The sequence below is a fragment of the Piliocolobus tephrosceles genome, chromosome 3, assembly GCF_002776525.5.
Source record: "Piliocolobus tephrosceles isolate RC106 chromosome 3, ASM277652v3, whole genome shotgun sequence".
NCBI classification, from domain to species: Eukaryota; Metazoa; Chordata; class Mammalia; order Primates; family Cercopithecidae; genus Piliocolobus; species Piliocolobus tephrosceles.
This window is the reverse complement of record NC_045436.1, coordinates 99,036,889-99,062,084: the sequence shown is the minus strand read 5'-3', so window position 1 is coordinate 99,062,084 and position 25,196 is coordinate 99,036,889. Positions and strand designations below refer to the sequence as shown.

Genomic DNA, 25,196 nt, shown 5'->3' with positions numbered 1-25,196 from the left:
GGGAGTATAACTTTTTGTTTTCCAAAACAAACAATGGAATCTAAATCTGGGTTTTTCACTGTTGAAGAAAGCAGCAAACAAGATTTGGCATTCTGAGGATTCTAATTATCTCTCCAAGAAGATTTAGCAGATTTCCAAGCTTGAAGTTCTAGTCTACATTTGGTAGTTCTCTCCTGTGTAACCTGGACTTCTTTTCCTACCCTGTAGGTTCTGTCGTATCATGCTTCAGCAGCAGAGGAAGAAACAAGAGAGCTACAGTCATTAGCGGTAATTCTTTCTCTTTTTAAAAATTGCTAATTTCAGACACCTAATTTAACCAAATTTGGTAAATATTTAGATAGATACTCATAAAAATCTTTAACTCTGCTTTCTTGCTGGGATACAAAGTCACTGATAATACAAAGCAAAAATCATTAAATAACTTATACTGACTGTGTAATACAGTGTATGATTCTGATATTGTTTTCCAGTAATTGTTATAATCATTATATCTTTTTGGGGCCAAAATTAATTTTACTTTTCTTTTAGTTCCTGGGGAAATGGGGACCATGAGGTGGTTTTTTGGCTAGGGTAATAACAAAACAATTTATAGTTTGTTACTGATACCTGCTCTGTATTATCAAGAATTGAGAGTGATTTTAATTTCTGACCATATGGCTTATAAAATGCTGTTTGAAATTGGGGTCAAATAAGGTCAGTTCCTGAATTCTCTTTGCATTATTTAGCACACAATGAGAGAAAAGCACATGGATATGTAAGTAGATGTATGTTGTACCTCTTGGTTTGGAATGGCTTGGTTGAGATTAATGAAAATTTGAGGCACTTTAACACTTTACAACCAAGGTTGTCCTCCTGTGTTTAAATGTATTTGTGATGACATAGGTTAAGGGCTATGTGAGATGTGACAAGAGTTATGTAAGGAATGGGAAAAGTGTGAACAGATCATCGAGATTCTTTTTCTGTCATCCTCATCATAGTTTGCCACATGCTAAACGCTTTGTGCCCTTACGTCCATCTTCTCATGTAAACTGCACAACTGTGTTCTCATGTAAACTTCAAAACTATGTTATGAAAGCCACACTGAAGCCTGGAGAAGCCCAGTGACTTGCTCAAGTTCACTACCATGCAGTGGAAGAATGAGGATACAAGTTCACCATCCAGAGCTTGTGCACAGAACACTGTGCTGAGAGAGGAAAGAAGATCCAAATATTTTGACCTTGGTAATTCAAAGAATGATGATGACATTAATTCATTAAAATGGAAATATTAAGATGAATATTAAGAATCACATGATTCAGTCATCACCCTTCATAGCTGCTCCTCCACTCTCTTTTACACAAAACATTGTAATTTTCGAATAGTCTGTATTCATTTCTTCCACCATTTACTTTTACCTTTTGCAATTTCACTTCCCTGAAACTACAGGTTTGGTTTAGGACAAGATAAGTTTGAGGTGCTGGTTGAACAACCAAGTGAACATCTTCAGCAATCAGAAAAGGCAGGACTCAAGCGATGACGGGGTGGTGTTTAGAACTAGAGGTGGAGATTTGGAAGTTAACATCCTGTGGTAGTGAAATCATAGGGGTGCATCAACTGAGAGAAAGTGCAGAGAGGTAGGGAAAGACTAAGAACAGAACTCCTGTGAATATAGGCTTAGATGGAAGGAACAGGAAAAGAAAACGGCTAAGAAGGTAGAGAAGTGGTAGTTAAACAAGGAGGAAGATTTAGGACAGTGCAATGGCACAGAAGGCAAAATAAAGCAGTTTCAAAAAGGGAGGAGATCTCATCAGTGGTAGGAAGGTTGAGAAATACGAGGATTGTGAAAAAACTGCTGTGGATTCGTTAAGTGACTATTGAGAAAGCAGTTTCAGGGAAGTGAAACTGCAAAAGGTAAAAGTAAATAGTGGAAGAAATGAAAATAGACTATTCAAAAATTATAATGTTTTGTGTAAAAGAGAGTGGAGGAGCAGCTATGAAGGGTGTTGCCTGAATCATAGGAAGTTTTTTATTGTTTGGTTAGGTTTTGAATGTGTGAGCAGACATTGCTCACAAGCAAGAGAGGCAGAATGTTCTTAGACAAAGGCCAAGGCACAAGAGTCAGTGTGAGACTGACAATGCAAGACAGTGAAGACCTAAGGACCTTGAAGAGGCCTAGGCATGAAAGAGCAACATTTCTTTTGCCCAAACAAGAGGATACAGATAATAATAATAGCTACATTTGTTGAGCACTTCCTGTATACCGAGCATGTTTTAACTTCTTTTTGTGAGTCAACTAAGTTTACTGAATCCACAACCTACATGGTCAGTATTGTTAGCAGTTTCTAAGAGGGAATTTGTGGCTTAGAGAGTTTCAATTGTGCTTCTCAGGATCTCATTAGGTTGTAAGGAGGGAATGGTGCCAGTACTAAATCCAGGCAGTCTGGATCCAGAGCCCACACAAGATTGCACACCACAGGAGAGAGAGTAAGTTAGACAGGAACAAAGTAAATTGAGGACTTGTAAACATTCTCAATTAAATCCATGAGTAAGAAACTGAGTCATCTGCCAGTGAAACTGAGTTAACTGCCAAGAAAAACAATTCTAGGAACTTTAGATACTAATTTTACCTGAAAGGTTAAGGTCCTTTTTGGGTTAACCTCATATGGAATTGTCTGTATTTATTTTGTGTGTTGATGACAGTGTTTGAAGTAATGAGCCGTTTTTCAATTATTTACAAAGCTTTACAGGTTTAAAGTATTATTCACCTCAGGCTTAACTGGCCCATTTTTCTTTTCTTCTTGGAAGGATGTAGTTTTCAAGCAATATGTTTGGTGATTTGGAAATTATCTACATATTGAAGTGCCTGCAGGCACTGTAGGGTAATTTCTAAAATGAAGGTGAGGGTTACACTCTACCATTATATGTGTTGTTCTAGGTGAAAAAAAAAAAAAAAAAGCAAGTAATTTCTAAAAATTATATTCAAGTTTGTTTTTCACTTTGAAAATAGTAGTCTTTCAGAAAAATCTGAAAATTATTTTCTCAATTATATTTATAATTTTAGCAAGAGAAAAATACTTCAGAATAACTGAAAATTGCTATATTGCAGTATTGTTCAAAACCAGCTGTTGTTGCATTTAGAAAATAGATTTCTGGCAGCTGCATTGATAAATTTGGGGTTACATAGCTTGTAGGTCAAGTAATTCACTTAGATTGGTTGAAATTCAGCAATTGATTTCAGTTCTAGTTTTCTGTCAACCAAATAAAAATTCCTGTATAGCCCTAGCTACACAGGTGTTTGTATCATCCAGCAATCACCAAAATTGCTGTCATTTGTCTGATTATCTCAATTTAAAACCTAAAATAAATGGAAAATCTATCAAATATTTTCTTAACTTTTATTTTAACAAGTTTATTCTTAAGAGAATTAAATCTACTAAATGTTTATACCTGTATCCACCATAAAGTTCTCCAGTTCTAACAAAGTAATTAGTGGATAGGAAATTCAGAATCCTTATTTTTTCCACTTCTGTTGCTTGAGTGTTTTATCCCATTATAAATCTAACCTTCTCTTGGCTTAAAATTGGGTGTAGCATAAATTAGGCATTAAACTGAACATTTTGCCATATACCTTTTAATGATCCTTAGTTGCAAGTTACTGAGATAATAATAAAAGGACCCCAGTTAACCTATTATGGTATTAGAAAGTTAATTAATTATCAGAATATAATGTGTTTATTATCTGAACAACTAGGAAGTAAATATTTGATTCATTGATTAACTGACAGCCTTTTTTGCCTTCTGTAGGAGATCGGTCAGGGTGGCGGGAAAAACTGTAGAAAGATGCAAACCTTCTTGGAAGGCTGGGAGGTTTTATAGAAGCTTCAGAAAAGGATTTGGCTGAAGGCAGCCAGATTCTCTTATCTGGTGCCTAAAAGCTTAGGTTAGATAAAAAGGGGGTAGGGGCGACCATGTCAATTACCCACAAGTGTATTGACTCAAGGCCTTTGTCATTAAATCTGTACTAAATAAATGCCCACAGCACCAGCTTGTCAGGGCTGTGGCTGCTACAACTCTTTCTGTGGGTGACCTGGTCCCCTGGCCCGCTCTTCCATTGGATATCTTTGTCAGAGTGCATTTTCTCATCCGTCGCTCTGTCAGGGTCTGCAGGTCAGACCCAGCAGCCTTCCTTTCTTGTTAGAACAGTAAAATATATATATTAGGGTTTGCTTTTATAAAATAGCTTCTCATTTTTGTCACGGAGTCAGTGCTGATTCAGTTCAGTCCTTATAGCTCAGCTGACCGTTTAGGCAGTATTTCTTAGGCCAGAATTTTCCTCATCTTGACCTTAACCTTTCAGAGCCAAAAACTTCACATGACCCTGTCTTGATCAGGCATGTGTGTAATTGCTGCAGGTGACAGCAGTAAGGGTCAGAGACAGGTACCTGACCCAAATCTCTGATGCCTAACACTTGATCAGTGTTATGGCACTGATCAAGTTCCTTATGTCAAGATGACCATCATATTCCTTCACTTTCTGAAAACTCTGCATGGATGGCCAGATTATAAATGCAAAAATTTTGAGCAGATAATTTAACAAAGAAGTGTTGGCCCTACTATCTTGATAACCACTATCACTGAACTGTAATTACCTATGGCATCCAGTAAGGCAGTGGTCCCCAACCTTTTTGGCACCAGGGACTGATTTTGTGGAAGACGGTTTTTCCAGGGGTTGGTGGAAGGGTGGGGAATGGAGACATAGTGGGTATGGGAATAGTTTCGGGATGAAACTGTTTCACCTCCGATTATCAGGCATTAGATTCTCAAAAGGAGCATGCAACTGAGATATCCCTCACATGTGCAGTTCTCACGCTCCTATGAGAATCTCATGCTGTCGCTGATCTGACAGGAGGTGGAGCTCAGGCAGTAATTCTCACTCCCACTGCTCACCACGTCCTGCTGTGTGGCCTGGTTCCCAACCAGCAACGGTCGGATACCAGTCCACAACTCAGTGATTGGGAAGCCCTGAAGTAAGACATCATCTTCCTCAAACAGTCCTAGAAATCCTCTGCAACAATACTTTGGACTTCCTGTACACCATCAATTGAGACATTGATTTTTGTAGACATATGTAACATTAACTGGGCTACATGTCTTTCACATTGGCAAGACTTACTAGATTTTCTGTTTGATTCTTCCTGCCTTCATGTGACGAGCTAATCTTGCCTGTTTTGATTTGATTTTACTAGTGGGTTACTTCCAATGATAGGCTTAGCTCCAAAGTATGAGGGCACCGTTCTTGAGCTTCTACTGTGCTAACTATTGTGTATAGTTCTAAATACCATAGTTTTAGTATGATTTTTTTATTCGGAACTCAGTAACCAAGATGGTAATCAGATCTGTGTATATTATTCCCAATTGCAATCATAAATTTATTCTAAAGTTTTTCTTACAAATGTATGCATATTATATCAGAATCTTAGCATTATTACATGCTTTCTATATGATTTTGAAAAACTATAAGCACATTATAAAGCTTTTTATAGTTGGTGCCTCTTTCTTATTGAGATTTAAAGGGATTCACTTATATAATGTTAGAAAAAAAGGAAAAATCATATAACATGTTGATGCTGTTATTAAAGAAAATATACTTGTCCAGTCCCACTGTGCCTGATTCACCTCTCTACTGTCTGCAAGATTTACTGAGTTTCATACTCACTCCCTTTTTAAAAGTAGTTTTCTTTCTTATCTGTCTTTGGATTCACTTCCCTCTTGGAAAAAGATAAATTCTAAAAGCCTTATAAACTAATTGTGTGGTTTCTTCTTTAAAAACACCCCTTTTGTGCATGTGGAAAGTGGAGAAGAGAGATAATAAATAGTCTTCCATAAGGTATAATGTGGCGGCTGTCAAGGTGGCTTTATTCAGAGACCTGGAATTAAACTGTTCTCCATTAAGAAGCATCCTGTGAGGGTAGGGGTAGTGGTCAGGGCTGATAAGAAGAGCTTAAAACACCTGGCAGAAGATGTCTCCTTGCAGCTATTGATATAACCCATCAAATACCTAATACAAATAATTTCTTTAAAAAATTGATTATTGAGATTGAAACCTTTTTTCCTGTTAACTGTTTATATTGAATAAATACCAAGGAGCAATATAACAAAATGCCTTTATACAACACTGAGGCTAATTGGAAGAATTTTATGAAAGACCAAGTTCTGTCACTGCCCTTCTTTTCACACTTACTTTAATAAATAACTTTCTGAATAAAGAGCCTTTTCTTTTCTTAGCAGTTGGCTATTAGGAATTGTTTCCAGTTTCCATAATTTTTATTTTGGCTCTTAAGATTTCGCGCTTCAGACCTAAGGCAAGCAGAAGGCCTTTGATAGCAGTATGACCCTTTTTCGTACAAAGATTACACAACTGAGCAAATTGCATAGCCATGTAGCCACATGTCTTTATTTTCTGCTGAAGTTACCAGAGACTTTACTGTAGCCTAAATATAGACCTTTCTCATGAGGCAGCCACTAGAAATTAGAAATGTAATAATTTTTAAATGATCATTATATTTACTTTACCCAAGTACATTATTTTCTACAAACACATGCTTTATGGGCTTCAAGGAGACCATACATTTTATCAATGTATTATTTTCTATAGAGTTTCTTCTCTATTGAATAAACAAAAAGGTGCTCTCTATACTTGTGTAAAAGGGACACAAATATGTCCCTTTTGTTGTGTGAATAGCCATTATAATGATAAAAAGTTGAACAAAAGAAGGGCTGTCATCTGTCTAAGTGAGGCGTTGATAAGCTCAAAAGCTCAGGAAAGATCCTCTTTAATGAAAAGAGTAAAATGTGGACTCACATTCTCTATCATTGTGTTGTTAGGGATCACTTGGGCAAACTACTGACATACTTCCTTCTGTTATTCCACTTAAAAAATATGTATTTCATTTATGTATCTATCTTTCCCTTCAGGCTGTTAGTTCTTGGTGATAATAATAATAGCTATCATTTAGTGATTGCTTTACATGAACTTGGTTTATGTGTTTTGTAGAATTATTGAATCAATGAATGAATCAACGAATGGATTCTGGAAAACCCAGACTTCTAAAGATCCTATAATCTAGCATGAAGGAAAAACAAACACAGATCAAGCTCCTTCAATACATTTAATAAGATTTTGCTTTCTTTTCCCTTAAAGTGATTTAGAAACTAGAAATAATTCGAGAGTTTATTAAATATATAAAACAGCCTACAAACAGGTGATAGAGCCAGCCATGTTGAGGGACACTTAGGAAACGTTTTCTTTGTCAGCTTTCATATTTGTGACTGTAGCAAGATGGAGAGCATTGTGTGCTAGAGAAAGAGAGATACCTAGGTTCAAATTTCAGGTATGTGATGTCAGGCAAATATGTGATTTATTTGTGCTTCAGTTTCTTTCTCTGTAAAATGAGGATAATAAAAGAATTTACCTCACAGAATCAGAGCGTATGTACCAATAACTAGAGTTCCTGGTACATATGCTCCATTAAGTATTAGTTTTTGTTCATACTGGCAATAGGTGGGGGAGGGGATGTCAATTTGCAATATCTAGTAGCAATACCATTGAAATCTTTATGTTCCTATGACGTTCCAAGCCTTTTTGCACTAGCCATTCCAATAATAAGCACTCAAAAAATTATACGCTCATTTTTTTGGCCAGGTGTGGTGGCTCACGCCTATAATCCCAACACTTTGGGAGGCCAAGGTGAACAGATCACTTGAGCTCAGGAGTGTGAGACCAGCCTGTCCAACATGGTGAAACCCCTTCTCTACTGAAAATACGAAAATTAGCCAGCATGGTGTCACACACCTGTAGTCCCAGCTACTTGGGATGCTGACGCAGGAGAATCGCTTGAACTCGGAAGGTGGAGGTTGCAGTGAGCCAAGATCGTGCCACCGCACTCCAGCCTGGATGACAGAGTGAGACTGCGTCTCAAGAAAAAAGAAAAAAAATAAGTTATACACTCATGTTTAAATTAGCTTAAGTTGAATTAGGTAGGTGGAAAGCTTACTGGAGGAAAATGTGTTATATTTTGTAAGCACAAAATAGTGTAAACCTTTTATTCAGAATGTATAACCAATTCTCTACTTATGGAGAGCAATCTGGAATTCACCATTTTCAGTAACTTCCTACAAAAGCAACTAAAAATTGGAAAACTGTTTGGTCACTGCTTTCTCATCCTGGGTTTCCAGTGTTGTTGAAAGTGAGAGAATCAAATCTTAATGATTATTAAGACAAGCTGTAACTGACTTTTAAAAATTACAGCAGTGGAGTATTTGTTGTGTAGAAGAAAGAAGAAACTCAATTATCATTAAAATTGAAATAAATTGAATAATTGAACTTTAAAAGAAAAAGGCATGTACCACAACATAATTGGTTGTTTCTGCCACAGTATAGTTCATTACTAATATGAATATTTATACTATAGCTCTATGCCAAATGAAATTTATATGAAATATTTCTGCATAATATGGAGAACTGATTAGGTACTAGATGATTTAAAGACCCATTTATTTATTCATTCAATATTTAACTCCTATTCTATGCAGGCATTATATTAGGTGCTCCAAATATAACAATGAATAAAAAGTCATATATAAGATAATTATGCAATTTATATAATTACAATTAGGAAAAACAGGTAAGACTGTAAAGTATAAAACATTGTGAAATTACATAGAAACATATTCTAGAGTGAATGGTCTGAGATACATGTCATTATCCAGATCTTTTCAAATGTCTCAATTCCATTTCTTGGTGCTCCACTCCTTCCTAATCAGTGCTTTAATTTTCACATAGGAGACATGGCAAGTCTGTGATTTCAACCTACACTGTAATTCACCAACCTGTAGGATAAGACTACACTTGGGTTTTGTCTACATCAGTGTGCTACAAGAAATAGGCTGTTTTAGGAAAGCCATAAAAATTCCCTAGTTTTCAGACCATTATTTGAGCCAAAAATTTAAAGTCCAGAGCCCTTCATTTTCTTTCTTTAATCTCTCCGACACAGCAAGAAGCAGCCAACCCACTTACAGTTTCTGCCCATCACTCTGTAATATGGCAGTCACCACGGGGTCCACAAAAAGGCATTTTGTTCTAAAGTGTTCACTTAAAATGACTGTTAACTACCATTTACTACCAATAACCTATCCCTAATGCAGTGGTTCTCAAATTTCAGCATTCATCAGAATCACCTGGAAGGTTTTTATAACACAGATTGCTGAGCCCAACTCCCAGGGTTTCTGATTCAGTAGGGCTGTGTTGGGGCCCAAGAATTTGCGTTTTTAACAAGTTCCCAGATGCTGATGCTGCTGGTCCAGGAACTTAACTTGAGAGCCACTGCTCTAATGGAAACAGGTCCCCCCTCTGCCTTCAAACCCATCAGGTCAAGTATCCAAACCCCAATTTCTATCCTTGAGAGTCTGTTGCCTACACATGCTTTTGTTGCAAAATAGAGCACCAACAGGGTTCAATTGCAGGTAGTAGGAACTACTGTAGCTATTTTAAGCAGAAAAGAATTTAACTAAGTACTTTAAAATCATTGGAAAGGGTAGATAAGTCATCCCAGGAATAAGTCCTGGAACAAAATTGCAGATCTGGCTTACTATGGAAACTTCTACGTTCGTAGGCCAGAGTCAGAAAGCTGCTAGCAGAACTGCAATCTGCCGGACTGTAGTATTCCCTCTAGAGTCACGTACCCCCAAAATAATAATGAGTTTCCCGTGTGTCACTGCATTCATTTGAAATTCACGTCTCACTCAAGTTTACCTCATTGCCGAAACCAAATCTATCTGGAACCCTAGTTGCAAGGGAGTCAAGGAAATGTATTTTTGTTAGCTGTCTAGCCTCTTCAGAAGATGAAGACTCACTAGAAAAAGGTTGAAACAGATGTTGATGGAGTCTTGCTATCACAAGGACTAGTGAATGTTCCCCTGATGCAGCTGAGACACAAAAAAAGTTAAATAATTAGCTATGTGAAAACATGGGAATATGCATTCTAGGCAGAGAAGAAACAAAGAGACCTGGAAGACAGCCTTCTTCTTCTCTCTTGTGAGAGAAAGATTATTAATTAACCTTAAAAATAGATGGCAAATATATACACACCTCCCCCATCCCTGAAAAAAAAAAAAAAAAAAAAAATGACAATTTCAGAAAAGTCAGTTTTTAAAATTTAGAACATTATTGCAATAAGAAGAGAGGCTACCACATATTGAGTCTAACCCTCCACTACTTCAACCCAGTAGAGGCTAGGGTCCTCTGTTTAAGCCAGGAGCTGTGAAATATCACTCCTTCTACCTGTGAGGAAGCAGGACCAAAGTGACGTGTATGGAATTGAGCATGAAAAATACAACATAGTCATAACTGCCAAGGTGCACCCATCCATGTACCTTAAATGCTGAGAAAATCAGAGATTGAGTTTAGGCCCTGTACAGGAAAGTCACTGGCAAGATCTAGATGCCACTCACAGTATGGCATTTGGTTCCAAAGTGAGGAGGCAGTAAGACGTGCTTGAGCCCTGTGGATGCAGAGTTAAATGTGTTAACATCTCAGAAAATGTTAAACCTTAGAGATAGTCTACTCCAACTTCCTTCTTTACACATTCAAAAAAGCAGGCAGAGAGATTGAACATCTTGTTCAGGGTGACAAAGTGAGTGAAACATCTGGACTAGCACCACCAATAGCAGACATTCCTTTCTATCACTTGCTTCACTTTGCTTTTAAGTTTCTGTTTGTGAAATGTAAATATGGTAGCTGATCTAGCATTTTGTCAGCTGGACATCAGTTTACTCTTTAGCTCCTTATCAGTCAGATGGTATTTAGAACAATTAGTTTGAAGATCACTGCAAAATTAAAATATTTTTATAACTCTGACTACTGCTTTAACTCAAGACATTCCTGCACTTAAAGATTAACTCTCGTTCCACTGTTAGTGGCTCTTCATGTCCAGAGTTGAATTTTTTTTTTTATTTTTAATTTTTGCAAGAATGGTGAAAAAAGGGCCATGGTATTAGAAAAGGATCATAAAAAGGTGACTTATGATATAATTCCTTTAAAGAGTCACTAGAGGCCAACTAGTTTCTTTATTAGTTTGAGTGGCAGATACAATTAAAGAACCCAGAAGAATACATATACCATCAAATTGTCAGATTGAATCTTTAATCCAATGAGCTTTGTTTTTTTATTTTTTTGCATTCCATATTTGGTTAATTTGACATTAAAACCATAGTCCTATAAGAGCTTGACCATATTTGAATTAAACACTAATATCTAAACTGTTTTGTCCAAGGATTCAGACATTGTGTTCTCATATAAATAAGCAATATTGGGTGGTATTGGGTGGTATCACAGTTCCAGTTGTTTTGAACAACCATAAAAATACATATATATATTTATATTTATAGTACCTTATTGTTTTACAGAATCTTTAAAATATGTTCTTTCTGTTAGGCTTCAAAACCATAATGCAATAATAAAATCCCCTGAAGAAAATCAAACTGAGAAATCCCATTTTCTAATTCTAATGAATAAAACAGTCACTAAAACAAGAAACTGTGAAAATCTGGGACTGTATATACATCCTATGCCAGAAATATCACATCCTTTATTCCCTGCTATTAGTAAATTCATTTCCTGCTATTAGTAAAATGTATAATATTTTATCCTACAACATGATAAGTAAAAATAATAGGTAATTATGTTTTACTTAAAAATCACCTTTATCCCAAGCCTTTCTAAGTTCAACAGAAAGTTGAATTTTCTTGTGATGGTCAAAGAAGCATAGTATAAGAGCTTGAGAGGATTTCTGACTTCTCATGGCTTGTTAATAATCAATCCCAGAATTCTGAACCTGTGTATCACTGACCACAAGGCTCTTATGGAAGATGTTTGCATGTCCCCACTGGGTCAGCTCAGAATGTTTGAGTTGTAGTGTGGTATGACCAAACAAGCAAAAGAAAAGATTCTTTTATCTTAGTAGAGAGAGATTAGGAATTACAGTAGATAATGGAAAGAGGCACAAGCTGTGCTGGCTTCTATCCTGTAGCTTTTAGAATGTTCTTTGTGGAAGGAAAGAAAGAAAACTTCCTGCTGTAAGAATAATGATGCCCTAAGGAAAAAAACATCTGTTCTCCTGTCCATTGCACTGTATTTTAAGGAAAGCAACTGTTATCTGCTTTGAGTTAAAAGGTGGGCTTGTTCCCACCTCCACACTTCCCAAACTTGAGTTACCGCTCCATCTCTGATGTTGGAGGCTGTATAAACAACTAAGCCCTTTATCTAAACATTTTAAATCCTTCTCTCTTCCCTTATTTCGGCCCACACATTAGCCTATGGAATTGACTTAACAGAATGCGTATTTTCTGGTCAGTTTTGGACTTGGGAAAAAATACTTAGTTTGAATGAAGAGGGTGACATTCATGGAAAGTTTAAACAAGTCTGGTATATGTAAGTGAAATCTGAAGTCCAGAATAAAAAGGAGAATGTGCAAGTGCCTTCAGATTTGTAGGGAAATCTACTTTAGATTGCTCCGTAAGATTTTATTATTTTGACCTTTTGACTTCCCAAAAGCCAAGTAGTTCTCTCTCAGACACTGATAGGAAATCTAAGGGGTTTGAGAACCTGGCTGAAATTTCTTAATTTTTCTTCCCTCTACTTCAAACCACGTAAAGGCCTCTGTTGGTCCAGTTAATCTCAGCCTGATCTAACTAAAACAGTTAACAAAGTGCTGGAGGGTAAATGGTCCAAGGGTGGAGGAGCAGGGGTTCCTTTAAATTCCCATCCCACAGGGCCCAGCAAGACATCTAGGAGAGGAGCCTGTGCGCTCTGCTCAGTCAGAGGGAGCCAGGGCTCCTTGGTCCAAATGAATGTTTTTTAATAGGCACCCAGGTGATTCTTATGATCAGGCTTGTGTGAGGCAAGTATGGTGGGAGACACATTCTGCTAATGTGAGCCCAGGATAGCCTTCCTGGACTGGAGGCCTGGCCTCCTCGTTCCTTAACTAGCTGGGCTGCCATGGGTGCTCTTTGTGCTTAAGTTCCTGTACTTGAAAAATGGAGCTAGAGTGTCCATTTCATAAGGTTGTCCCGAGAACTAACCATAAAATCCTTAGAACATTATCATTACCCTTCTTACCAGTTGATTTGCAGCCCAGAGCACTGGGATGATTCCAGAATATTTACTCAATAAATTATAAATTTCTTTAGAGTGAATAAGACTGGGGAGATATAAAGGAGCCAGATCACTAGAGTTCTTAGTGCTGCTCACCCTTCTAGGTACAGTCTAAGGGTGACAACTCCCTTTTATCCACTTAGCCTACCTTGAACCATATTAGTTACTCTTATGTGGCTCAGTTTTAAAAATGCAGGGAGTGGAGTTGCCACTGTACAAAAAGGTTTCTAGTGTCTTTCCTTAAAAAGAAAAAAAAAAAAAAAGCCACAATATACTATTTTTCTGCAGCAAAACAAGAAAACTTTATGAATCACTACTGCTTTAATTAACAGCATTATTTTTTTCCTTCTCTCCTTACCTAAGGCTGCTGTGGTGCCATCTGCCCAGACCCTTAAAATTACTGACTTTAGCTTCAGTGACTTTGAGCTGTCTGATCTGGAAACAGCACTGTGTACAATTAGGATGTTTACTGACCTCAACCTTGTGCAGAACTTCCAGATGAAACATGAGGTAGGAATGCAGCGACATCCTTTGTAAAAGTCTCTGTGTGTGTGTGTATGTAAGACAGAGAATTGATTTTGAATGCAAATATAGAATAGGGATTTTTACGTTTTAGTGATTAATAAACTGTCACTTAATATATACCCGAGACTTTTAATGAAAAATTATCATTATCAAAAACACATTTAATGGGCTTCTAGTGTGTATCAAGTAACAGGGTGAAGACTAAGGGAGAGTGTTCCTAAAAATGGGAGCAGGATGTGCAAAGGCATGATCAGAGAGATTGGCGGTGGGGGCCAGGAGTACTGTTGAGGGAGTAAGAATGGCAAAAGAAGCAATGGAGGAAAGTGAGAAGCAAATCATACAGAACTTTGTAAGCCATACAGATGAATTTGGATTTTACCCTGAAAACAATGGTGAGTCACAGGAATTTTATGCAGAGAAGTAGCATGATCTCATTGCAGTGGTTATAACAGTAGTGTACAGGGAAGGACCAAAGCAGAGTGAACTCCTTTGAAAATGAAGGAGGAAATAAAGAGGCTTGATGTGAGGCCACGCTTTTAGTTGGAACAGGGTCACCCACCCATATGGGTGAAGACAAAAACTGATTTTAGCCTCTGTTGCTTACCTTATTCACTTCTCAGATAATAGCAAAACTTAAATAAGTATCTTCTAATATCAGTTTGAAGATACCAGGGAATTCTGTTGTTTCATAATGGCTATGTATTATAATATATAACACCAAAGAATAAGAGGCAGCAGAAAAGACTATTTGAAAAAAAGAATTCAGTAATCTTGCCTTTAAAGATTACTTTTTCTCATCAGTTGAATGTCTAGTCTCCTTGTACAGATTTCCTATCTGAAAATTTAAATATCTTGAAGGCCTCCACTATTTGGCACTGTATTAATTCATACAACGAAAATTTGTTAACATATACTGTATACCCAGGACTGTGCCAGGTCCACAGTTCAGTGATGAATTGTCCCTGCTCTCAGAGGCCTCACAGAAATGAAAACTAAGAATGAATATAGCTAAGATTAATACATTGTCATTTATGGTATTACTGGAGGCCCAAATCTGGTTCTTCCTGAATTTAACCAAAGTTTATGTTACTCTTTCTTGGGTGAAAATAAAGAACAGTTGTCCACAGACTCTTACCTAATAATACTTTACTCTTGTTAGAGTGTGTTGATTAAGGGATGTCATGTCGTTTAATTATTTCAACAAGTTCTCTAGAAAGGCTGTTACTGGGGTTACTGTTATCACCATGTTACAAATGAAGAAATTGAGACACCACGGTAGAGTAGAAAGATCATGGATTTTTGAGTCATAGCTCTGCTACTGGTTAGCTCTTTTTTGCTTGGGCAATTAATCACTCATATTCTCAGTTTCCTCATCTCTTATTAGGGGTAATGGTATTATTCTCCCCACAAGAGTTTTGTGAGAATTATACATGCATCTGTGATTATCTATTTGTATGCATGTGTATATGTGTATTATCTATAACATTCTGTTTAACAAACAGGTGTAGGCCGGGCGCAGTGGCTCAAGCCTGTAATCCCAGCACTTTGGGAGGCCGAGACGGGCGGATCACGAGGTCAGGAGATCGAGACCATCCTGGCTAACATGGTGAAACCCCGTCTCTACTAAAAAATACAAAAAACTAGCCGGGCGAGGTGGCAGGTGCCTGTAGTCCCAGCTACTCCGGAGGCTGAGGCAGGAGAATGGCGTAAATCCGGGAGGCGGAGCTTGCAGTGAGCCGAGATCGCGCCACTGCACTCCAGCCTGGGCGACAGAGCAAGACTCCGTCTCAAAAAAAAAAAAAAAAAAAAAAAAAAAAAACAAAAAACAGGTGTAGAGTCCATGTCAGTTATCCCATTCTTAGGCCAAGTTTGACTGGTTACATCACTCATCGAATTTCTCAACAGTAGGTCATAAGGCTCATTTTTTAAAGATGTATCTATTGATGAGATGAAGATCTCATTTGGAGCCAGAAGTTCTATGTGAATCTCAGTTCTGCTTCTTGCTAGTTACAGGATTTTATAAACCTAGATAGTGTCTCAAATCCCTTTCCATTCCTGAGTACTCCCATTCTTGAAACTAATAATGATTCTGTTGAAAGGACTTGGCCAGAGCAGAAGAATGTGATTCTTGTACTTTTAAACAAAATTCATATAAGTTGATTTATTTCTTCATTGGCCTTTAGATAGCATTTGAGGGTTGGGTAATGAAGATAATCACTTAAAGTTTCTGTAGAAATCTTTATTCTTACCACTTGTTGGGTTTTTATCTATGAGGAAAATATTTCCTTTTAATGTCTGATTTATCATCCTACCTTTTCTGGTTGAATAACTATTATTCTAATTCTTGCCAACAACAACTTGAACATTGCAATCATTCTGGCTGGCCTTCCTTCCTTAATGCCTCTTCTGTTTTGTTTCTTTCATATATTATTGTCAGTATAATTTTAGGATGATGAAATTAAAATGTTAATGCTAGAGAGGATGTTAAAATCATGAAGCTGTTGTGACTAAAAGTATTTCATATTGAAAGACATATCTTCATGTTCTCTGCATGGCTTCTAAATCTTTAGTTATTCTATGATGATTGTAACCATTGCCTCTTGCTGATCTCCGAAACAGATTCTTCATTCTACTCGAGCAAATCTGCATGCTTTGTGCTTATTTTCACTTTCCATCTTTTACATCTAATCCTCCCTGAATAATGTCTGTTCCACTCTCTGCCACAACAAACATTTCTCTTCTGCAGAGCCTGACTCAAGAATATCTGTTTGTAAGAGAACTCTAGACTTGACTTCATGCTGCTTCAATTGCTATTTGGCAGTGTATAAACTTGCTCTCAATTTTATGTTTATTTATTTATTTCCTTTAGATATGCAATTTTGTTATTTTCACTACTGATTGAGTTTCTTGAAGCAAGAGCTAAGCTGTTTTCTGTTTCTTCTTTTTCTCTGGTGGCATCTTGAGTTCACCACTCGGGAAACCTTCCATAATTGTTGGAGACTGATTCAACGCATTGAACATGCTCTCTAGAGTCATCCAAACTGCAAATAACTACTCAGTAGTCCTGTACAAAATACTGTCTTACAAATTTTAATGGTGTCTAGCATATCCAATGAGAATTTACCAGATATGACCATAATTTTCTTGTATGCTGTTGAGAACATCCTGGTAACAGAATCTAAAACTACTTAAATATAGGTACTACTTTGTCCATTGGGTTATCCAATCCTATTAGGTTGGTCCTAATAAAAGGAAAATAGAGGAGTCCATTAGGAATTATGTTTCATAGAGTCATTTTGGTCATCGTTTCACAATATATGGTATTATGTATTTAATTATATCTGTACATTTATGATTAGTAAAAAGATATAGCCAAAGATTAAATTTCTGGGTTTTCCTGTTTATTTTTCTTGCTGCTTTAATTAATCACCAGTAATTTTCTGCAACATATTTTCTAAACATATCAAAGAGAGTTTATAGATCTGACTTAAAAGTCTCTCAGTAAGATTAATCTCCCAGTAGGATTAATCCATCACCTTCCTGACAGACTCTATTCAGAAATGAAAAAAATGGTGAAAGAAGTTACAGTGTGCTTGGGGTGAACACATTCAATCTTAGGCATACAGAAATCTTCCGCTTGAAATATGGTAACTCAGTGGGTAAAAAGGTTAGGAGACATTAGGTTCTTTGTTATCAGAATTTCCTGTAAACTGAGCTATAGAACAGGAATAAAATAACCTGAAAAGAAAAGGGAGGATATGGAAGCACTGATTTCCCACCAAGTCTTTTATAAGCAGTTTCTACCAACAATGAAAAAACCTTGTTTTTGACCTACTTCTGTAGCTAATCGTATTGTGTTGAATTTTGTCAAAGCAACATTCTTTTCCCTGGTCCTTTTTCCATTTCCCAGGGCAATGTTTGAAGCAACTCCGGTGATATATATAGGGAGAATCACATATTTATTTTACAAATCCCCAAAAGTATAGTAAATCACTCAGATTTGAAGAGAGGCAGATTCTGATGCTAACACAAACCATGTTTAGGGCCTATGAGTCTCTGGGGATTTTATTTAATACGCCACTTAGAAGTTAAATTAAACCCAACTCTTGAGACTTGCTGAAGTCTGCCCTCCCCCCGGCCATCTTTTAAAGTATTTTTTATATGGACCCCAGGGCTTTATTTGGCACATATTATTTTTTTAAAAATTACTTCTTTGTAACCAAACAGTAACTACCTGAATAAGTATAATTTAAAAGGACAAAGAACTAATGATGGCATTGTCTTATAGCTCCAATTTGTCCTTGGACATGTACTATATACCTTGTTACTAGTCCACCCCCAGGGCCTTGCACTAAATACCTTCACAGATATACAACATGAGAGCATGGGAAGAACTTGAGAGTGGCTGCTTTTATGGCTGTCTGATGGTGAATTCATACCTATGAGACCCTTTGGACTCTCCTAGTTGATGACACATGGACATGGCACATGGACACATGGACCTTATATATATATATATATATATATATATATATAACCTAGTCAGTGCCCTATCCTGCCAAAAATACCTTTCTTAGGGATGTCTTGTGTTTTGTATCAATTTAATTAGCATGGTGGTTAACATGGTAGGCTGTGAAGTCAAACTGCTCAAGTTTGAATTTTGGCTCCATCCCTAACTAACAATGTATCCTTTAGCAAGTTACCTCTCTGAGTATCAGTTTTCTTGTCTGTAAGATGATCCAAATCGGAGTATCAGGCTAACTGTGAACGCTTTGTACAGTGCGTGGAACATAGTAAATGTGTGAAGATGTTGGCAATTATTGTTACTACTTACGTTTTATTCCCTAAAGGTTCTTTGCAGATGGATTTTAAGTGTTAAGAAGAATTATCGGAAGAATGTTGCCTATCATAATTGGAGACATGCCTTTAATACAGCTCAGTGCATGTTTGCTGCTCTAAAAGCAGGCAAAATTCAGGTACTTTTTAGAGCCATTCATATATCTAATGTATTTTGTTGCTTAGTAGTAAAATGTACAGCATATTCTTTCAAGTTCACTTTAAAGTGCACAGATAATGATTTAAAATAATATTTGCTGCCACTTACATAATAAGTTATATTTTGTTAATTAAAGAGGACTAATCTGGCAAAACTACTTAGTTGCTAATTTTCTTCCATATATGATATATATGGCATATTAGAAAACCTTTAAAATAACTTCATGTTGCACATACATAGTCTTTGGGCAAATAAATATTTCCTTCTGAGGAAAACACTACCTTATTAAGAAAAAGTATCACATTTCTTTTGTTCACATTCAACCTGCCCCATAGTAGAATCCCTCAAAAACCACCCAAGTCCTGAACTTGCTTAAGTTAGGGGTCTCTACTGCATTTTCTCTGGAGCACTCAGTAAATTTTTTAAGTACTGTTTCATAGAAAGGGTTTTGGTTTCATATACATTGACCAGAGACTGTTTAAAAGGAAGATCAATGCAGAAAACGTTCAAGTAATTCGTTCCTTTCCAGGCCAAATTTTATCCATATCTCTGTCCTTAGATTCTAACTTCAGTGGGAATCGACTAGTTATTCCAGGTAAGTGATTCCAGGCATCCATCATATAACTGTTTTTAATTCAGAGCTTCCCTGCCTTTTTCTTTTTGTAAATAAATTCTTAAAATGTTATTCTCTGTGTCTACTTTCATAGGGTGCACATTTTAACAGGCTAAATCTAAAAGAAGTGATTGTTGTTAAAGAAGTGAGGTGAAATTAAATACACTAGTAGGATTTTCCTACCTTAGCAAACACGTGTAGGTTGAGTATCTCTTATCTGAAATGGGACAAGAAGTGTTTTAGATTTCAGATTTTTTTCAAACTTTGGAATATTTACATTATACTTACTGGGTGAACATACCTAATCTGAAAATCCAAAATATTCCAATGAGTATTTCCTTTGAGCCTCATTGGTGCTCCAAGACCTTCAGATTTGGAAGCATTTTGGATTTCAGATTAGGGATACTCAACCAGTGTAAGAAATTGTGTAAACTTATTTTGGGGTATGGGAAGGTCATAAGGATTATTGACACTGAAAACTATCCTTGTTCTCTGTGAGGAATAACAAAATGATGATTTTTGTGTTTGTTGTAAAACCTATTTAGAGTACTGAGAGTTCTAGGAAAATACAGCTGATGATAATTTTAAGTTGTATCTGTTTTGCTAATGAAGGGGAACAGTATTAATGGTAATACTCATGGCAGATACTAAAAATTAACCTATATTTAGCTTGGGAGTATATTATGTAATTTTTTGAAGCCAAGTTTTCATTTCAAATCATTTTCTTTCTATTGTTTTGCTTGAATTAACATTGTCTGCATTCCTTAAGGACACAGCAACTGATAGCAGAGAGTGAACAGAATCTGTAGGGAATTAAAAGAGAAAAAAACAATTATTTAAAGTTTATTATGATTATTTCACATAATAATTAAGAATTAGCAATACTTACTCTAGGTAGACAGATTATTAGTTTATTGAGGCATTTCAGCTTTTCCTGTTGATAAGTGACATTTGTGGTGATCCCATTGTGAATGACAAAGGACAACTGATTCCCTGAAGAAGAGGATTCTAGGGTTAGTCCTTTGTGACTATAGAGAAGTATGTATGTAAAGCACTGAGGAGGGAAAAAAAGATTACGGAAAAGAGGTAATATAATGTTCTTCACCACATTTTATTTGTTCTCTCTTTCCTCCAATGTCTTTGATCATGCAGAACAAGCTGACTGACCTGGAGATACTTGCATTGCTGATTGCTGCACTAAGCCACGATTTAGATCACCGTGGTGTGAATAACTCTTACATACAGCGGTAAGACTTTCCCAGTAAAGCAAGAAAATGTTTTCTTTTAATTATAGGGCTGTGTGTTTCTAAGTTAAAGCCACAGCAAAATTTGATGGTACAAAATTGCAATTGGTCAAGGTCCCATAACATACTCTGGTTATATTTAAAGGAAATGGAAAAAATAATGCAGGTTCAGTATTATGTTTATAATTTTTCAGCCCTGAAGTTCAAAACATATTTATGTTGAGAATCTTATTTCATTAGATAATTACCAAGAGTTTTACTTTAGTTTATGTACATCCAGTTTAACAGCTCCCTTAGAAAACTATTAAAACTAGTTCAGGAAAGGTAACATTTCACCCTGCAGTAGAAAAGATAATATTTGAGAAGTGCTTAGCTCAGCCCTGCATACTTATTAAGTGCTCAGGAGAAGGAGGCTTTTGGTCTTAGTGGAAGCTATATAGCACAGTGTTGGAGAACTGGGCCTCTGTCTAATTTCTCTATACCATAACGTCCTGATACATGAAATGGAAATAATAGTTGTAAAAGATAATACATATCAATAGCAAGCAGAATACTTGGTACCTATTTAAGTCTTAAATATTAGAAGCAGATGCTAGAGATGTTCCATCATCAGATGACTGCTCATTGGCTGAGTTTGAGAGTGAGATACTATCCGTTAGGACAAGCATTTCAGGCTCCTTTAAGAGCCATACTTAAGTGACATTTGAGATGACAAATGAGAGGATAAAGGTGACATCACTTTTCATGAAATGTTTGAGCCACTGTGATATTTTTATTTTCTTGTAGGAATTTAGTTGAAAGGTCTACATTTTAAGTGCAAGATCTCTTACTACTGAGCATTTTTTAAGTACACAAGTGATTCAACTAATGGACAGATCTCTCAAGGAAATTCCAGATGTCTGATATCTAGAGGGAATTTCAGAAAGCTCTCTAATCACATTCTGCTTATCTAAATAAATGGAAAACTTCATGTAGAAAGAATTGTAGTGATGTAACAACCATGTCCTCTGCTGACCTTTGATGGGAAAAGATAGCAAGGTCTTGCCTGAGTATCAGAGTCTGGCTGTTTCCTCTTGAAAAATCTCATGTTTTGAAGAACTGACTGAGTGACATGTCCTTTGTCCCCTGCGCTTTGTCATGTGATTGCAATCCTGAGCCTCACATAGACACAGAATAATTATGAAAGGGGACACTGCCATGAAAAGACGGATAGTGCAGAGTCAAGCCACATAGTATGCCCCTCCACAGTCAGCACAGCCTAAAGATCAGAATCAGCATGTTATATTATTAGTATGTGGATTATTAGTGTATGGATCGCTCTAAGATACTATATTGCCCTGCTTTAGAGTGAAAAAAAACACTCAACTATTTTTTCCTTTGTTTATTTAAAAATAATTACCCCAAAAACATCTGGAGAAACGTCATCTTCTCCAAAAAAAAAAAAAAAGAAAACGTCCTGGGAAAAACTCATCGACTGCAGAATCTTGCTTTCACACACACACCACAAAGCAGACTTCAACTTTAAAAAAAAAAGAAAAGTTAAAGCAGTTTCAAAGATTTTTATTTCTTCCTACATCCCTGTGGTTTCAGTAGAGGAAACCAATAATTTTCCAGGGATTTCTCTTTTTTTCTTTCCTTGCTGGTAAATGAGTGATACTTAAAGTAGAATTTTCTTAGGCAGGGGACTCAGGAGAGTGAGTACCATAAATATTCCCATGTAAAGTACTATCTTCTAAAAAGGTATACTGTGTCCAGCCCTCATCAGATATTCAAGCTAATATTTAGAGAAAATCAAAATAATAAAACAATGCACAGAGATGAAAGTAATTTATCAAAAAGAGAAAAAATGGTCATGTGGTAGCAAAGTTAGAAACTGAGGTTGTCCTCATTCATTCTTGAACATCTGTTCAGAAAATTACCCTGAAATTACCTTGAAAGAAGATATTTCTTCAATAGAAAGTTGCCCCTTGAGTCATCATTTGATTATTTGATGCCTTCTTTGATTAGGAAACTACCATTGTAGAGGAGTTCTACAGGTATGCCAGTGGCATGTATGAGGGAAGAGTTCACTGCTCATGCTTACTTCTCCCACTTGGGTGAATCAAGAAAAGAATGAGGGCCAGGCACGGTGGCTCACACTCGTAATCCCAGCACTTTGGGAGGCGGAGGCAGGTGGATCACGAGGTGAGGAGTTCGAGACCAGCCTGGCCAGTATGGTGAAACCCCGTCTCTACTAAAAATACAAAAAAATTAGCCAGGCATGGTGTTGGGTGCCTGTAATCCCAGCTACTCAGAAGGCTGAGGCAGGAGAATTGCTTGAACCCAGGAGGCAGAGGTTGCAGTGAGCTGTGATCTCGCCACAGACTCCAGCCTGGGCAACAGAGCAAGACTCCATCTCAAAAAAAAAAAAAAAAAAAGAAGAAGAAGAATGATCTCAGACAGATACTGAATTCTTATCTTAAAAATAGGCAGTAATAGGAACAAAATGGCTGAAGTGCAGACAACCACTAGAGAAAACACAATTGTAGCATTTGGGTTGTGTAGATAAATTACCTGCATTAGGCCTGCATTTAATATAAGAAGACTGTTATAGATGCATTTATTTAATTAGATTCAAGTTTGGTGTTGATAAAATAATGCAGTGAAATTATGTTACATTCTAGGCAGATAGATAATGAATAATTATTATACTAGGGTGTTTGCCCTTTGCAAGGCAGAAAGAGAGTAATAGAAGTATAAAATATGATTATTGCCATTAAGGAATTGTCATAGTCTCATGAAGTAATAGTAATCACTACAAGAATGTTTCTAGTCCTGAGTTATGTAGAGCAGGACTGTAAGTGTTCAGCAGAGAAGACTGGTCAAGTCAGATGTAGTACAACTCTATTGTTAATGGAGGAAATGAGACGTAAACTTGATCTTAAAATATGGGTAGGATTTAGAAAGGAGAAAGGATAAATATATTTCAGGAGCACCATGAGGTAAGCACTTTCTTGTAACAGTGGCAATGGCTAGCTTGACTAGAGTTAGAAGGTTCACATTGATTAGGAATGAAAAAGAAGAGAATGAACAAATGGAAACTTTCTGAGGCAGGGTTATAAAACTAAGCAGTGCATTATAGATTTGATATGGGTGGGAAAAAGGAGCCACTGGAGTGTGTAATAAGCACACGGTTTTAGGAAAGAAGTCTGAATGTAAGCTACAAGGTGAATGGGTAGAAATTAGAACCACAGAGCTCAACTAGAAAGCTGTTACAGCAAGTCAGATATAAACTGAAAAATCACGTATTGGCTAGAGAGAGGAAGAGGGTGAAGGAGAAAAAGAAAGTTTTTTAATTTAATAATAAGCAGCTAGTTATATGTAAGCATGAAGGAAGGAGATATGACTTCTGGTCCAAGAAATTGGAACAGTGATGGTGCCATTGATGAAAATAAAAGAGCTGGGAAATATGTATATGTGTGCACTGAGAGAGAGGGATGACAAGAATGGAGGTTAGGGGAGTTCTGGCAATAAGTCGAGTAGAAGATAATAAATAGGGTGGTAGTTAGAAGTGGTAAAATGATCAAACGAATGTGTTTTTTTCAAGGTTAGAGATGCAGTAAAATCAGGGGGAAAAAATCTCCTGGTAGCCACAAGGAGATTTGTGTATATTTGTCCTAGGAGAACTTGTGCTATGCCATGACTGTCTTCTCTGCTGTAATAGAGGACAGAATTGAGCTGAAGTCATGGTCTGGCAGTGGGAGTAGAGGGTCAGCAGGATATGAGAGACTTTAAAGGGCACTACACCAGCACAAAATCATGTGTGAAGTTCAAGCTGGGTAAAGTCCATTTTATCCATGAATGAGATGATCCTTGGTCAGGTTGGAGATCTTGAGAGCCTGGAGATCTGACTATGAATAAGTGAAAGTTCAATTCAATTAGACCTACGTCTGTAGTAAATACTAATAATAGAAGCTAAAACTTTATATAGGCCTTATGGCATTTGAAACGTTTTTGCACTTTTTATGTATTAGTTTATTTAGTCCTTATACCACCATACAGTGGCTATGATGGTTATGGTAGTTAAGAGCCAACTTGAGCCACATGGCCGGCTTCAAATCTTGGCTTCTCCTCTTACTCTGTGACCCTGTGTGAGTCATTAAACTTCTCTATGTCCCTGTTTCCTTCTTTGTGTAATAGAATAATGAAAGTACCAATCTTCTGGGATTTTCATAAGGATTAAAGAGGTATAAATAGATGTAAAGTGCTTAGAACATTTCCTGGCACATGTTAAATGCTCTACAGGTCTTAGCTGTTTTCACAGCGGAATGTTCTTAGCAACAGATAGGAGTCAAAGATCTTGCTTTGTCCTGTGGTCAATAAAGGAAGTGGCAAAAATACTGTGCCCAGTAGAACCTAGTAGCTGTGGAACAAAGAAGCAGAGCCCTGTCCATCGTTATGTGCAAAGAGATAATCAGTAGTGTCAAGGAGGTCAGAGAACTGTGAGGTCAAAAGGTGAAATGAATCATCATTATGAATATCTATGTCATTGAATATGATTATAGACAATGAAAAAGCAAAAAAAAAAAAAGGTTGATTGAGAGAAGAAGGCAATATTGATGATTTGAAGAGAAATGATGAAGTAAAGAA

General features: G+C 36.7%; 1 protein-coding gene across 2 annotated transcripts in view; it reads left to right on the top strand.

The window, feature by feature from the left end:
* PDE5A (phosphodiesterase 5A) overlaps positions 1 to 25,196 on the top strand; it is a 134,093-nt gene that overhangs the window by 88,458 nt on the left and 20,439 nt on the right. For both annotated transcript variants that reach the window (XM_023220046.1, XM_023220045.2), the window contains exons 11-14: positions 208 to 267; positions 13,553 to 13,699; positions 18,565 to 18,690; positions 20,476 to 20,570. In XM_023220046.1, the coding sequence (XP_023075814.1) occupies positions 208 to 267; positions 13,553 to 13,699; positions 18,565 to 18,690; positions 20,476 to 20,570 (428 nt within the window). The remainder of the gene's footprint in view (positions 1 to 207; positions 268 to 13,552; positions 13,700 to 18,564; positions 18,691 to 20,475; positions 20,571 to 25,196) is intronic.